Source organism: Suricata suricatta, chromosome 10, assembly GCF_006229205.1.
Source record: "Suricata suricatta isolate VVHF042 chromosome 10, meerkat_22Aug2017_6uvM2_HiC, whole genome shotgun sequence".
NCBI classification, from domain to species: Eukaryota; Metazoa; Chordata; class Mammalia; order Carnivora; family Herpestidae; genus Suricata; species Suricata suricatta.
In genome coordinates, this window is record NC_043709.1 from 46,259,296 (window position 1) to 46,276,107 (window position 16,812).

A 16,812-nucleotide genomic window follows, 5' to 3' on the forward strand; every position below is an offset into this window, starting at 1 on the left:
TTTCCATCCTGAGCCAAAGAATGAATCACTTGTGCATTCATATGTTATAGAAAATATGAATCCTTTTTTCCAGTTTTACAAGGCCAACACCTATCAGAAACACTAATTCTTATGGTAACTGATTTAGACTAGGTCTCAAATGCCATAAAAAGGCTGTTCATGGACGTGAACAAAGAATGTATTTGTATGTTTATCTGGGGATTCTTGCCAGAATCCGTTCCAAATCAGCAAAGTAACATTTACTCTTACATTTGTGTTTTAGTAAATTTTATAAACCCCGAAGCTAACTGATTTTTGCTTGTAGAGATATAAACTGTTATTGGAAGACTGGGGATATGACAAAACTGAAATGTTTGTGCCTATTTATTAAACATGATTACCTTCCTCATCAGAAATCACCCTAATTCAGCTTTCTCAGAAGGCACTGGCATCAAAGTCTGTTTCACTTCCTCCTATCCTTAAGGCACCTAACAATGCCAGCACGTGGAAAGTACTCAGCAAACCCTCTCTTCACCCTCTCTCCAATTGTGGCCTCTCAAAAACAAGCTTCTCCTTCCTGCTAATTTTCACCATTATTGATCCTGATTGGGCAGCGCCCCCAGGTAGCTAACTTTTCATATTCTCTCTTTCACTCATCCATTATAATTTATTTGTTCTTGGTTTCACTTCTAATTTCCAAAATAGAAATAATCTAATTTCCATTTCAGGCTCGTGTGTTTTTTGTTGTTGTTGTTGTTGTTGTTGTTGTTTAATGTTTTTTATTTTATTTTTGAGAGACAGAGAGTGTGATCAGGGGAAGGTCAGAGAGAGAGGGAGACACAGAATCTGAAGTCAGGCTCCAGGCTCTGAGCTAGCTGTCAGTACAGAGGCTGATGCAGGGCTCGAACCCACGAACTGTGAGATCATGACCTGAGCTGAAGCTAGACGCTTAACTGACCAGGTGCCCCTCAGGCTCGTGTTTTGATGAGTTGGTTTATTAACAAGGTAATATTCTATTCTCTTGGGTTTTTTTTTGTTTTGTTTTTACAATAACTATTTCAAGACAGTGGCCAATGAAGTACTGTGAAAGTTGAAATTATGGTAGGAAAATGGGAATTTGAAATATCTCTGAGTCTTATAACTCAGGTAACAGCCTATGGACAGGATTGGCTCTTTGTAAAAGATACTTAATCATTTCTTTATTCAACCATCAAACATGTGCTAAGGACTTAGCCCGTGTCAGGGCATACAACATTGGACAAGATGGTCATGGAACTTACATTCCAGGCCTGTGGAAAGAGGATCAATAAACAAATAATAAGGAAAAATTTGGTAATGATAACTGCTATGATGAAAATAAGATATGGTGATGTGAAGAGAAGTGACCACTGGGGCATAGGCTGGGTGCTACAGCCAAGTAGTCAAAGATGGCCTCTCTCAGGAGATGACATCGAAGTTGAGACCTGAATGATAAGACAGATGACATGGGATGGTCTAGAGAGAGAACGTGTCTGACAAGGGGGAAGAGCTAATGCAAAGGCCCTAAAGTGAGAGGTAGCTCTGTGTGTTCAAGGGTATTATGACTAGAATGTAGGATTACCAAGGGAGACGAGGGGGGAGAGGTAGGCAAGGGCTAGTTTATGGAGTCGTAGAGGGGCCAGCAGGAGTCTTCAGGTTATGATTCAGAGTGTGACTAGGAGCCACTGGAGTGTGTTAAACAGGGGAATGACATGTTCTGCTCATATTTTTAAAAGAACCTTCTGGCATTTGGGTTGTGACTTGACTATAGACGCCAGAGAGGAAGCAGGGAGGGCAATCAGGACAGAGGTGACAGTGACTTGGGTCAGAGTGGCACCAGTAGAGGGGTCAGCAGCAGAGTCAGGATAACTTGGAGATCAGTCAACAGAATTTACTGATGTGCTGCCTAGGGCGGTGAGGAAAGGAAAGAGGAATCAAAGATGATTCCTGGGTTTGCATTTGAGTAACTGGATATATAATAGTCATTTTCTGAGATGGAAAAGCTGGGAAGGGGTAGTTTGGTAGAACGGGTGAAAAGGGGGAAATCAAGAGTTACGTCTTTAAAAAAATGCTGAGTTCAAGATGCCTGTTGGACATACAAGTAGAATTGTCAAGTGAGCATTTCCATATGTAAGTCTGGAGCACAGAATTTGGGGGTCATTGGCATATAGATGGAAGTTTAAGCCATGGGATTGGATGAGATTGTCTAGAGAAAGGGTAAATGGAGAAGATGAGGAGTCAAAAACACCACCATCAAGAGGATAAGTCGAGAAGCCAGCAAAGAAGCCATTGAGAAGTGGCCATTGGAGGTCTTTGGCAAACTCGACAGAGCAGTTTTAGACTGATAGAAACAGAGTGAGGAGATTGAAGAAATATGTAAGCCATACTCTTCAAGCTTGGGCAACACCCCGAAAGCTGTGCTGGTCTGGGAGCATATAATGTTCTTAAAGGTTGTTTTGTTTTGTTTTTCTAAACTATGTGGCACACAGAAAATATGCAACAAAAAAAATACCATGAAGTTTTCATTGCCACCTACATAGCCCATAAATCTTGCATTGCCCTGAAAGAACTCCTAAATAACCAGCATTAATAATTTTATGGGGTAGCTCTCCAAGAGATCATGAAGGAATAGCTAATAAAAGCAATTGTAAAAAGGCTAACAAAAAATAGAAAACCTGACTGGGAATAACTTATGCCTGATGAATTTCTCTGTTGTAATACTAATAAAGCTACCATATAAACACATGGGATTGACTTCTATGGTTAAGGTATTTATATTATAACTAATCCCACAACTAGCAAAATATTTGTCTAGGGTTGTGACAGCCTTTTTTTCACTAGTCACAAAGTGACATTTAATTCAAGAACTATTTTTGTTGAGCAGATGGTAAAGGAAAGGGGCTATGATCACTGCTGACAGAGACATAAGGATGTGTCGTCATAAGCAGGTCTTGCCTTGAAAAAGCTAGCAAGAGCTGTCTGTCACCGGGCTGCCACTACAGTGGGGGCAGGTGCTGTGTCTATCTGGATTACCATTATAATTCAATGCCTACACATAGAAGGCGCTTGTTTTCGTCTGATCAGGCTGTGACAACAAAATACCAAAATACCGGGTCACTTGTAAGCAGAAAATTTTCACAGTTTTGGAGAGTGAGAAGTTAGAATCACTGACCTGGCAGATTTGGTTTGGTGAGAGCTTCCCGCCTCATAGGCAGCTGTCTTGGACATGCTGTATCCACAAACGGCTGAAGCGGGTAGGGAGCTTTGTGGGGTCTCTATTATAAGAGCATTAGCCGCATTCATGAGGGTTCCGCTCTCCTGATCCAAGGACTTCCCAAAGACCCCACTTCTTAATCTCCTCCCCTTCTAAGGCACCCACCCACCCAGGAGCCCCCAACACTTTTGGGGGGCTTGCTTTTGTTTCCTTTGCCTGAGAAGACATATCTAGAAAAATGTTGCTGTAGCCAATGTCAAAGAAATTACTACCTGTGCTGTCTTCTAGGAGTTTTACAGTTTCAGGTTTCATATTTGTATCTTTAATTCATTTTGAGTTTCTGTGAGATTTTTGACCACATACAGAGATTCTTTAAAAAGGAATGAGGGGCGCCTGGGTGGCTCAGTCAGTTGAGCGTCTGCCTTCAGCTCAGGTCATGATCTCACTGTTCTTAGGTTCCATCCCAGCCTCAGGCTCTCTGCCGTCTGCGTCTGCAGGGAGCCTGCTTAAGATCCTCTGTTCCCCGCCCCCCACGCCTCTCCCAGTCCTTCCCCTGCTCGTGTGTGTGTGTGTGTGTGTGTGTGTGTGTGTGTGTGTGTGTGTGTGTGGTGTGTGTGGTCTCTCTCTCTCTCTCTCTCTCTCAAAAATAAATAAATAAAAACTTCTAAAGAATTATACACAAAATAATAAGGAGAAAAGAGAAAGGATATATATGCTGAAGGAGGCTCTTAACTACCCGGTCTCATGAAGCTGCCTTGAGCTCCTTATCTAACATTAAGCCCAGTATTCCATAGCGGCAATGTGTCTCCCTGTCCCAGGCTGGGTCCCACAGTGACAACTTGCAGAGAAAGAGATTTCTAACGAACTAGTACCGACCTCGCCTGCCTGACCTTATCTTCTTGAGAAATAGCAGTTTGGTTTAGGTCACCTGTAAATGTTGGATGAAGATGATTAGCCATCTGACTGCAGCAATCCTGCAAATAGACTAGGATATAACACAGGTAGCAGAGCTGAAGCCTCACATTCTTCTCACCCGTCTGTAAGCACAGAGCTATACATGGGTAGCCACAAATGGCTTGCCTTCCTACCTACTTTGATGGGGAAACTGAGGTCAGCCTCAAGGACACCTGCAGAATTAATTGACAAAATGGAACCTCTGTGGAATCTGCCCTGTCCACCCTCCTCCCAACCATTCAGAGATGGCAAAGACACTGGGAGGTGTGAAAAGACTATAAACAGGGCAAACTGGGGAAAGTGCCATCTCTCTGTCTGTCTCTTTCTCTTCTCCCTCTCCTTCCTCTCCTCGCTGGTGTCTTAGAAATGTCCCGGATGTGTGTTTGGAAGAGGGGAGAGAAGTGGAACCAGCTTCATGGGTGTGAGACCAGCACAGTCACTCAGGGCTCTTGCTTTCACAATCTTGAAGTTCTTACCAATCTTTGAACAAGGAACCTCACATCTTCATTTTGCAGTGGGCCCCCCAAATTCTGTTCAGTTCCAGAAGTGGAAACTGATAAGAAGTAGTTCACAGGCCAAAGCAAGCTCAGGCCTGACTCTCACCTGGGCCTTACCCTGGTGCTGGTTGATCAGCTTCCAGTCAAGTTCTTTCTCCTCCCAAGTACATCCAATGTTAGAACAGAGGGACCCTGGACTCACTGATGTGGATCTGAGGGAAGAGAAGGTAACAGTTCTCCTCAACTGTGATATTTCTTTTTTTTTTAATTTTTTAAATGTTTATTTATTTTTGAGAGAGAAACAGAGATAGGGCGCAAGCAAGGGAGGGGCAGAGAGAGAAGGAGACCCAGAATTCAAAGCAGGCTCCAGGCTGGGCTGTCAGCGCAGAGCTTGATGCAGGGCTTGAACCCACAAACCACAAGATCATGACCTGAGCCAAAATCAGATGCTTAACTGATTGAGCTACCCAAGCACCCCAAGCGATTTTCATTTATAATCTCACAACAATTCAGAAGGATAGGATTAGTGTTCCCATGTAACAGATGTGAAAAGGAGGCTCAGAGAGTTTGAGTATGTCGCCTAAGGTCACACACTTGGAAGTGGTTCCATCAGGTTCCATTAGACCTTAAAGTCTAGTTCACAGAAGTAGAACCACTAGAAGTGATACTGCATGAAGGACTTGTTTTAAGAATTAGACCTTGATCACACTCTGTCTCTCTCAAAAATAAATAATAAACATTAAAAAATTGTTGTAAAGAATTAGACCTTGAAAGAGTAACTGTTGGAGCTCATTAAATGGTCTATGTTAGGCCATGGCTTCTGCATCTGGTGCTGGACCTGCAGTCTGTGGGGAAGAAAGTGGGAGAAAGCAAGGACAGCCTCCAGCCTGGGGGACGGGCTGGGACTCACACTAGTGTCTCCCTGCCTCCACGCCTCCAACATCCATAGAAGGATGATTTCCTGGAATAGCAGGCACCTCTTTCTGGGGTAGACACACCACACCTGGCTCTGGGGTCACAGAGGCTGAAGGCAGAGATCTGGAAGGATCCCAGGAGCTGAGGGCCCAGCTGCCACGTCATCCCCCACCTGATGAGCCAGCAGGGAAGGCCACTATGTGCCTGGGCTGCTGCTTGCGCGCTGGTACACTGCCCTGACACATGCAAGTCTGCATCCACTCCCTCTCCTGGTTGCTTTACTGTCCACTCCTGAGACTCATTATTTATAACATGAATATAGTATATAACATTACATGGTATCTTAATACCCTCAGTGATTACTTCCATGCCAGTCCCATCCTGTAATTCTGAAGTAGAGAAGGGGAGGGGCTTTGCCTAGGTCAGCTGTCCGATTTCATGTCTAGTTGTTTTTAGGACTTCCCAAAAACTGTACTTGGGAGTGTCTGTCCTGGCTACATTGGCTCTCCCAAAGCAGTTTTCCAAGCTTGCCACACTCCTGAATCTCCATGTGCTCACTAGCCAGAAACCTCTCCAAACTCCCACCTTTTGGGTTTTTACACATTCATTACTTAGACCTGGTTGATTGAATCATTGCTCATTGGTCGTTGATTCTCCTCCAGGCCCCCTCTCCCTTCCTCCAAACAAGGGGGTGGGGACTGAAAGTTCTAACCCTCTTATCAAGTGTTTGGTTCTCCTGGCAACCAGCCCCCTCTTTAGGTGTGGTCCCCAAATCGCCTCATTAACATAACAAGAGACACCTTGAAACTCTCACCACTTAGGAATTTCCAAAGGTTTTCAGAGCTAGCACTGGGGGCTTATCAATAAAAGCACACAAAGAAACAATTATGGCAGGAAGACACTGGGACTATAAACACCAAGAGTCTGTGAAGACTGAGAGTGTTTGGGGCAAGGTGACACTTTTCTAGTCTAAATCGCTCTCCCAAAGACCTTAAGGCAATTAGCTCCTACCTGGCAAAGGCGACTCTTCTGTCAAAAGCTGTGCCATGGCCTGAGTACCAACTTGTATAAAAGCACACCTCAACTATATTTAGGGGTGCCTGGTGGCTCAGTCGGTTAAGCATCTGACTTCCACTCAAGTCATGCTCTCACCGTCTGTCTGTCGGTTGGAGCCCTCCATTGGTCTCTGTGTTGACAGCTTAGAGCCTGGAGCCTGCTTTGGATTCTGTGTCTCTCGCGCTCTCTCTCTGTCCCTCCCCCACTCACACTCTGTCTCTCTCTCAAAAATAAGTAAACATTTAAATAATTTTTTTAGAAAAAGTATACCTCAACTACATTTGGTGTATTATTTATTCCTTTCTTCTCCCCTTGCCTGGACTTATGTGATTAATCTATCACTGGTTTGGAGTATGTTGTGTCTTTATTAGTTTGTTAAGACACATTATCCTGTATGCTATGGGCCTGTGAAACTCCCACAGCAAACCTGTGTTCATTGCTGGCAAAGACAAACTCAGTTTCTGAGCATAATTTGCCTCCCAGAACAAAATAGCTACCATTATCTCACTATTGTTTCTGATGTGTGTGAAGAAATGTAATAAAAATTACATGAGCATGTAAAATAAAGCATACAATTGTCTCCGCCTGGACCTTCCATTTCTCCTTCAGGTTTCAACCTAAACAGACACACCTGTAAGAAGCCTTCTCTGACCTCCACTCAGGCCCACCCCAACCCAATTAGCACCTACTGTTAGTCTATGTCACAACATCCCGTAATTTCCTGTTTGTCATGCATATCAAAAGAGTCATTGAGTGGTTGTTTATCACTGAGTCTTCCCCAATAGGCTATGCACTCTATTAAAGAGAAGGCTGTTTCTCCTTTCCACCAAGGCATTCACAGTGCTTTGCGTATTGCTAAATGTTCAATAAATTAATCACCGACACACTGAATGAATCAATTAATGATGAGAAGACAAGAGGGTTGTTTTGAAGGTTGTCTAAATGTATTTATAATTTGATTTTGTGGAGTCCATTGTTGAGTGGACAAACTATAGGCTGTTTTCAAGAGAATAATTTAAAAGTAAATGATTAGATCGTGCTGTCTGAATGTGGTGTCTTTTCTGATGGAGGCCCCTAGATGTGGAGTGGAAGCTGGTGGCTAGTGGTGAAAAGAATTCACCAGAGGCATAACAAAGGCGCTGGAAGTTTACTGAATGCACCTCAAGGGAGCAGCAGGGAAGGACGAAGAGAGGCAGTGGGTGGGGGCTGTTTTTAAACGGGGAAGATGAAAAGTATGGCAATGTATGGGATTTTCCCTTTTTTGTTAACTGTGCCTGGTTATAAATAGCCTATTGGTTAGTTTGGCCCTATGGATGTTTTGAGGTGGTTGCCTGATGGGCCTGTGTTCAGCCAAGGGGTTGGGGTCACTTTGGGCGCTTCCGCCTTGATCAAATTTCCATTGCTCAAGCCTGTTGTCTAAAAGTGGCTTCTATTGCTCCTCGGCCTTTTGGCTACAATCAAATTTAGTATCTGTTCTTATCAATTTAAAAGAGGCCACTACATAGATGAAACTTAAAAGTTTCAACTATATTCAAATAGTCTCTTCTTTGTCATTCTAGTATATGTGCATCTTTTTTTCCCTTTCTTTCTCCTCATGCCCACCCCATTTCTTTTCATGGAAGATATGGGATATTAACAAAGTTAGGGGGGTTGTTTCTCAAATACACGGGTTTTTTTTCATTTTATTTTTATTTTTAAGTTTATTTATTTATTTGGGGGGGAGTGGGGAGAGAAAAAGTCCTAAGCAAGCTCTGCATTGTCAGCGCTGAGCTCAATGCGGGCCTCGAACCCATGAACTGTGAGATCATGATCTGAGCCAAAGTCATGAGTCAGACACTTAACTGACTGAGTCAACCAGGTGCCCCGCAAATATATAGGTTTTTTAAAAAATTACCTAAAAGATAGCTATTTCTCAACATTTAATACAAGTAGAGAAGAAATTAGAATTCAGTGATTACACTATTTCCTAAGAGACAAGAGTACATTTATCCTCTGCTCTTACATCAGATGGTTTGATACCTACACAATCTAATGACCAGATTAAATGCTAAATGTTACCATCTTGGCTTGGGAAATTTGTCTTATGTTAAACCCAGGAAGCTTTCTCTCAAATCTATCATATACATGAAGCATAACAGAAAAAGTGAGTACTATTTTTATATTCAAAGACCATGTTTTTAAGAGAAAAAGTCACTGTCCTAACAATTGCTCCCAGACAGTAAATTATCACAATTGATAAAGACCCATTCCACTGTCGGCAGTATGTTGGAAGAAGCTGGCATGTAGAAATAAAAAAGAAAACAGAAACATATATTAGGCCTTGTATTCCTTCCTGTTTTGTTCATTTTCACTAGGTGGTAATCATAGTAACAGTAGTTCTAGTTTGGGGATTATAAAGCATTTACAACATGCCACTGTTGGTTATAAGCTCTAAGTTTATAGTGACTCATTTAACATCTGCAACCCTGTAAATTCCCTTTAACCCTGTAAGATCAATATCATGATTAGCCTAATCTTATAGATAAGAATGTGAAAACAAGTTAAGTAACATGCTCAAGGCCATGTAGCAAGTGATAGAGGCAGAGTTTAAACTTGGGCAGTCTGGTCCACAGACATAGCTTTTAGCAATTTACTGTGTGCTATTATGTATAATCTATTGATGTTATATCGTTTCTAGAGTAACATTTATAAATCAGCAAGCATGTACTGAGCATGACCTAGATGTCATGGAGGAAACAAAAAAGTATAGCATGATGCTTCACCCACTCTAGAGATATCTTTCTGAAATAAATTTCATACTTGTCTGGATTTTTCCTGACAGTGGTTCTCAAGTAGTACGTTAGGACATACTGGAGTGTTGGATCAAACTTTGATCTTATTCAAGTGTAATTCTGGGGTGCCTGGGTGGCTCAGTTGGTTAAGTGTCCAACTGCGGTTCAGGTCATGACCTCACAGTTCATGAGTTCAAACCCCACGTTGGGCTCTGTGCTGACAGCTCAGAGCCTGGAGCCTGCTTCGGATTCTGCGTCTCCCTCTCTGTCTGCCCTTCCTCTGCTCATGTGCTGTCTCTCTCTGTCTCAAAAATAAATAAAAAGATTAAAAAATAAAATAAGGTGTACTTCTGCTTCACTGTAAGTAGATACAGAAAATGTTGAGCAAGGAAGGTCATGCTATGCAGTGTAGAATGTGGCCAAAACCACTAAGAGGAAGATGTAAGAGGCAGAAAATAATGTCAAACTGGCTCCCAAGAACGATCACATGTTTCTGAGGACATAGGATGGTCTCTACTGGAGAACTTTGGCTCTTCTAGAATGTAAGCAACATGAAGGCAAGGATTTGGCCTGTCTTGTTCATACTTATAATCCCTAGGCAATGTCCCAGTGCCTGGCACAGAGTAAGCAATAAACATTTGATAAAGTAATGAAAGGAAGGAAGGAAGGAAGGAAGGAAGAAAGGAAGGAAGGAAGGAACGAACGAACGAATGAACGAACGAAGAAAGAGGGGCAGAGCTGCAGATGGGCTTGCTCCCACAGTGACACAGTACGGAAGAGGGACCACAGAAACAGTGATAATGGCAGATGCCCTCACATTACAGTCATGCTATATATTATCACATTTTTCCAGGAAATATGCTGTGCTTTTTAATGACTTTAATAGTATTTTTCAATCCTTTTATTTCTTTTTCTTTTATGTCTATTTGTTTTGAGAAAGAGCATGTGTTAAATGAGGGAAGAGCAGAGAGAGAGACAGAGACAGAGACTTCCAAGTAGGCTTCACACTATCAGCACAGAGCTTGATGTGAGACTTGATTTCACAAACCGTGAGATCATGACCTAAGCCGAAATCAAGAGTTGGGATGCTTAATCAACTGAGCCGCTCTGGTGCCCCCAATCCTTTTATTTCATCCTGTGTGCCATCAAGAATTCTAGGATTTAGAATTTTATCATAGGGGCGCCTGGGTGGCTCAGTCAGTTGAGCGTCCGGCTTCAGCTCAGGTCATGATCTCACCGTTCGTGGGTTTGAGCCCCGTGTCGGGCTCTGTGCTGACAGCTAGCTCAGAGCCTGGAGCCTGCTTCAGATTCTGTATCTCCCTCTCTCTGGCCCTCTCCTGCTCGTACTATGTCTCTCAAAAATAAAAAACACTTAAAAATTTTAGAATTTTATCATAAATTCTTTATGAATCTCCCAAAGTAATGCTAACATATTTATAGTTGCACATCCAAGATAAAAGAACTATTTTGCTCAGATTTTGATAGATACCTTCAATAGCAAATAGAAAACACAATCACCATTCCTAGACAAATGCTTATTAACAAGATGTACAGTTCTTAAAAAAATTATATATATATATACATATATATACATATATATGTATATATATATATATATATATACATACACATACAACAGACAAAAGAAATTCTTGTTTTAAACAGAATGCTTGAGTTAAGCTGTTCTTTAAATTTCTGGGGCCCACTGTTTAGATATCACTCCTTGATAGTCTAGAGGAAGGATCAAATCTTGGACCTTAATGGAAACCATCTAGCTTTTCACTAACGACTTCCATATCCTTGGCTAAAAATAATAATCTTTCAATTCTATAACATTATAAAGTCACTTTCTTCTTTTGTGTTTATCAAGTACTAACAAATCCAATTTTGGTGGAGGGATAGATCTGATTCAGGGGAGCTAGTTTGCAAGAGGTAGGTGTAGTGTGGAGAAGTACCAGAAGAATCAGACTTCAGATAGATACCTGACCCTTCTTAAATATATAGGAAGCAGCAGACAGTGGAAAGAATCAGTGAGTGACATTAATATAAGACATCATTTTACATGTGAAGTCAAGAAAATTGGTCTTTTTTAAGACAAGTTTTAAAAGCAGTTTTCAGTTTACAATAAAAATGGGAAGGAGGTACAGAGATTTCCCATATACAGGTATCCCCTGCTTCTCAAAAATGTATATCATAGCACTTTGCTTTTACAAAAGGCCTACATTAGTATCTGTTCCCGATTTTTACTTTTTCAGAAAAAGGTGAAAGGTAAAATTCTCCTTCAGTGTTTGCTTTGCAGCAAGCCATGACAGAGGCAGTGTGCACCCCAAGCAGGAGTGACCCCACCAACTCACTACCCTCAGTATCTCTGCATCAAGGATTCATAGCTTTAAACTGTGTCTGTGAGCCTCTATGCTTTATCTTGATTTATTTGTGCATCCCGTAACAAGATGTGTCCTAAGATATCAGAAAAGAGAGGTTATCTTTTGGGTCTGAGAAGGCTCAAAAAAAATCTTCCATGTACATTAATGGCAATTGTGTCTTTGCTTTATGTCCTTTAGACTTATGGAAGTTTTCATAGGAATGCTCTACTATCTGATAGCAGGAGAAATCTGCACTCCCTGCCTCTTCATATGTGTAGCCTCTCGCATTATTAGCATCACTCATTAAAACAGCACATTTTTCATCAAGGCTGAACCCATATTGACCCATCATAATCACCCTAAACCCATAGTTCATCTTAGGGTTCACTAGTGTTGTTGTACATTCTGTGGCTTTGGACAAACGTATAATGGCATATATCCATCACCATGACTGCCCTAAAAATCCTCTTTCCATTTACAACCCTCCCACTTTGGCAACTATTGATCTTTTTATTGTCCCCATAGTTTTGCCCTTTCCAGAATGTCATATAGTTAGACTCATATAGAATGTAGTCTTTTCAGATTAGTAATATGTACTTAAGATTCATCCATATCTTATCATGGTTTAATAGTTCATTTCTTTTTAGCAGCAGATACCATTCCATTGCTGGATTGTACCACAGTCTATCTATCCATTCATTACTGAAGGACATGCGTATTGCTGTCAAGTTCGGCAATTATGAATAAAACTTCTATAAACATCCTAGTGCAGGTTTTTGTGTAGATGTAAATTCTTATCTCACTTGGGTAAATATCAAAGAGCAGGATTTCTGGATTGTATGGTAAGAATTTGTTTAGTTTTGTAGGAAACCACCAGACTGTCTTCCAAAGTGGCTGCACCATTTTGCATTTCCACCAGCAGTTCCTGGTTTTCCACATCCTCACTGAATTTGGTGTTTCAGGACTTCAGATATTGGCTATGCGGATAGATGTACAGCGGTATCTTATTGTTATTTTAAATTTCATTTCCCTGATGACATATGATGGGGAACAACTTTTCATACACTTATTTTTGCCATCTGTATATCTTCTTTGGAGAAGTATGTGTTAAGGACTTTGGCCATTTTCAATCAGTTTTCTTATTGTTGAGTTATAGGAGTTCTTTGTATATATTGGATAACAATCCTTTATTGGATATCTATTTGCAAATAATTTCTTTCAACCTGTGTCTTGTCTTCTAGTTCTCTTGATACTGTCTTTTTGCCAACAAAAGTTTTTCATAGTAATTAATTAAGTCTATCTTATCAATTTTTTTTCATGATTCCCATCTTCAGTGTTGTATCTCAAAAGGCATCACCGCACCTAAGATCATCTAGGCTTTCTTCTATGTTATCTTCTAGAAGTTTTATAGCTTTGTAAGTGTGACATTTAGGTTTACAATCCATTTTGAATGAATTTTTGTAAAAGGTATAAAGTCTGTTTCTAGATCCATATTTTTAAAGACAGTTTTATATCTCTTTCCATATGCCTTTGCTTTTTTTTTTCCTCCTTATTGCATTAGCAAGGACTTCTAGTATAATGTTGAAAATGAGTAGTGGGAGAAACATCCTTGTTTTGTTCCTCACCTCAGTGAAAAAGCTTTGAGTTTCTTCTCACCATTAAGAATGATGTGTTATGGGTTTTTTTGTAGATAGTTTTTATCAAGTTGAGAAAGTTTCCCTCTATTTCTAGTTTACTGAAAGTTTTTATCATAAAATGGTTTTGGATTTTGTCAAATACTTTTCGTGCATCTATTGATATGATCATGTGGTTTTCTGTTGATGTAATAGATTACATTAATTGGTTTTTGAATGTTCAGCTAGGCTTGCATAACAGGGATAAATCCTATTGATCATGATGTATAATTCTTTTTATACTTCTTTAGATTTGATCTAATGATATTTTGTTGAGTATTTTTGGATCTATAATCATAAAAGAGATTGGCCTATAGTTTTCTTATAATATCTTTATCTGGTTTTAGTATTAGGGTAATGCTAACTTCATAGAATGACTTAGAAAGTGTTCCCTCTGCTTCTATCTTCTGAAAGAGTTTGTAGAGAATTGGTATAATTTCTTTAAGTGTTTGGTAGAATTCACCAGTAAATCCACCTGAGCCTGTAACTTACTGTTTTGAAAGGTTATTAATTATTGATTTAATTTCTTTAATAGATACAAGGTAAATAAAGCCTGTCTTAAAAAAAGGAAATTAAGGTATTAGCTTGTAGAAAATTGGTAAGATTATAATAATTTCTGTTTTGTAAAGAAGACCACAACAAATGTTATAGTTTATTGTTCTGTAGGACATTAATCAGACTTACATCTAATTCAGCAGTAACTTAGAGTGACTTCAGTATTTTTTATACTGATGTATATACATAATTTCTCTTATCTTTATGTATTTTAAAATTTTATTTAAAAATTTTTCTAAGTTTATTTATTTTTCTTTCATAACAATGAGTTTTATTGTTATCATCATCATTAGCAGCCCCGCCTTGGTGCGCAGGCACTGTACCAGGTTTGGTACAGGCATTTTATAGGCCTTATCTCTTTTTATCCATAACTTTAAAAATGGAGGCAATTACTCCCTGGTAAAGATGAAGTAACTGAGGTTTAGAAAGGTTGAGAAAGGTGCTCCAAGGTCACAGATTTAGTAAGCGGCAGAGATGGTTTTCAAAGCCAGAGCTAACTACGAAGCTGGAGGTCCCACCCCCCAGGTCCTGCTGGCTCTACAATGCAGCCTCTTTGGGGCGTTAGCAAAAATCCAGCAAGCTGGTGATGGGGCCTGTATCCTTGAAGGGCCCTTGCTGGCCTGAACTCCAGTGCTCTTTCCGGAGCGCTGGCTAGAATTGTTGACATTCACACTAGCAGAGCCATGAAGCCGGCCTTTCTAGAAGCTCACATGGATCGACTAGAAGCAGAAAAGGCTCTCATGGCTTCAGGAAACAAGTCCTCAGGGAGGCAAGACCTGCCCCTGCATCACCTTTCCCCGAGAGACAGCAAGCCTGTCCCATCTGCAGGGACAGGACAAACATACCACTGCGTTACTTTCCAGGCTGGGTCCCTGCAACTGTCAGGATCAGCCACTTGGGAGCAGACCCCATAACAGGCAGTGGGGTCACAGTCCTGAAATCAGAGTCCCCACCTGCTTTCCAGTGGGCCTCACAGGGCAATGGTGAAAACAGGAACAAACAGCATTTGCAATTCAAGGTGACCCATGTAGGAAAGAGGATGTGGATTAAGGGAAGATATGAACTTTGGAGTCGGAAAGCTCTGTTTCTTCACATCCTGGTTGTGTGATGCCGGGCAAATTTCCTAACCTTGCTGGGTTGTTTCTTCAATGAACTTACAAGGATGGGGTCCAAGAAACTTCTGTTGTGTCTGTTTTTAAATCAGTTGTTGGATTGTCAGATTTATTTTGAAAATGGCTGTCAGAATCTTCTGGTTGTTGTTGTTGTTGTTGTTTTGATGGGGGCAGACCTGAGCTGAGAATATCGTAACTGGCAAAGTCCCACTGGTAGAGACCCAGCGCTGAACTACAGACAATGTATTTGCCATCAAAATGAAGCCTTGGCTGCTGGCAGATACTCCTATCCTCAGAGACAGACAATGTCTTCAAGCACTTGCAGTTAACTTCTCTCCCAATTGGCCAAATCTTGATCTCATATTTGTCCGCACTTAAGAGTATGTAGTCTCCAGGACTGTGCAAAAGAGACTTGACTTTACACTTCTGCAAAACCATCTTGGTGACCCATTCCATGTGCCCGGTGAGTGTGTTCAGGCATGTCCCAGAAGATAAAGCCCATATACTTTCACAGTGAAGTCTGCAGAGCCACTCACCAAGATATCCAGTTCATCATTGTAGTCGGCGCTAAACACCGCCCCTGTGTGCCCCCGGAAGTGCTGGGTCCTGGCTCCGGAACTCCATTCCCAGCAGGCCACAGTGTTGTCAAAGGAGCCTGTCACAAGCTTCTGCTCATCAAATTTCACTGCTGCACAAGTGTGGGTCTGGATGCCATAAACACACTGTCCTGTGCTCACATCCCACAGTTTTGCAGACAAGTCATCTGACCCTGTACAGAGAAGTCCATCTTTGTAGTAAAGTGCATACACTCTGGCACTGTGTCCAATTAATGATGAGGTCTCAAAGGCTTCATGGTCCTCCAGTTGCTTCATTCTCAAAATAGCCTTCAAATAAACCTTCTTCCAGTGCAAAGCGTCCTAACAGAATCATCTATCTGCCAGCCCAAATTTTTACATGCAGTCTGCCACACCTCTGTACAGGCACTTATCACCTTATTCCACTGTTTAGAGACGAGGCAGCATGTGAGTAAAGTCTGAGGATCGAGCCATTTTAACAAATAAAAACTGAGCTCCAGGGGAAGGAGTTTGAGGAAGTCCTGCTTGAGGAGAGTCTCCAGGTGATTGGAGAGATGCCTGAGCTGGACTGCCCCGCTCAGACTAATCAGGTGATCCAGAGTTTCATTTTTCTGCAAGTCCCTCAGAGAAAGAAATGTAACAGAAATGTTATCAAGCCATGTCTCAAAGTCCTTTCTCTCCATAAGGTTATGGAAAAATTTAGCTGAGCCAGCGCCCGGGGCCGGGGACCTCGCACCAGGCTCACACCGACTAGGCGCGCTGGGCCCGCCAGAGCCTCGCAGCGGCCGGGTCCGCTCCGCAGCCATGGCGCCTGGACCAGCGGCCGCCGCTCAGGGTCTCTAAGTTTATTATTTTGAGAGAGAGGAGAGAAGGAGTGGAGGTGTTATGTCCAAGATTTCATTATCATCCCCCAAAATCAGAGACTGCCAGGGAGACCGAGTCACGCATGTAAAGCAAAGGGCTTTATTATGGGCTTAGGCTCGCTGGGCCTAAGCTCGGGCTCACAGACTTCACCAGCGCAGTGGATCCATGCTGAGAGCCCCGAACAAGGGGGAGTAGGGCTTTTATGAGTTTGGGAAGGGGGAGTTACAGGAAATTGAGACACAGATACAGTGACCCAATCACAACAT

The 16,812-nt window shown here is 41.6% G+C and overlaps 1 protein-coding gene across 1 annotated transcript in view; it reads right to left on the bottom strand.

Annotated features, from left to right (window-relative positions):
* Window positions 1–16,385, bottom strand: part of LOC115305129 (F-box/WD repeat-containing protein 2-like) — a 43,191-nt gene extending 26,806 nt beyond the window's left edge. Inside the window, 3 exon segments of the mRNA XM_029955455.1 lie at window positions 15,284–15,608; window positions 15,611–16,026; window positions 16,029–16,385. Of these exon segments, the coding sequence (XP_029811315.1) occupies window positions 15,284–15,608; window positions 15,611–16,026; window positions 16,029–16,365 (1,078 nt within the window). The 5' untranslated portion in view covers window positions 16,366–16,385.
* Between the last annotated feature and the right edge of the window lie 427 nt (window positions 16,386–16,812).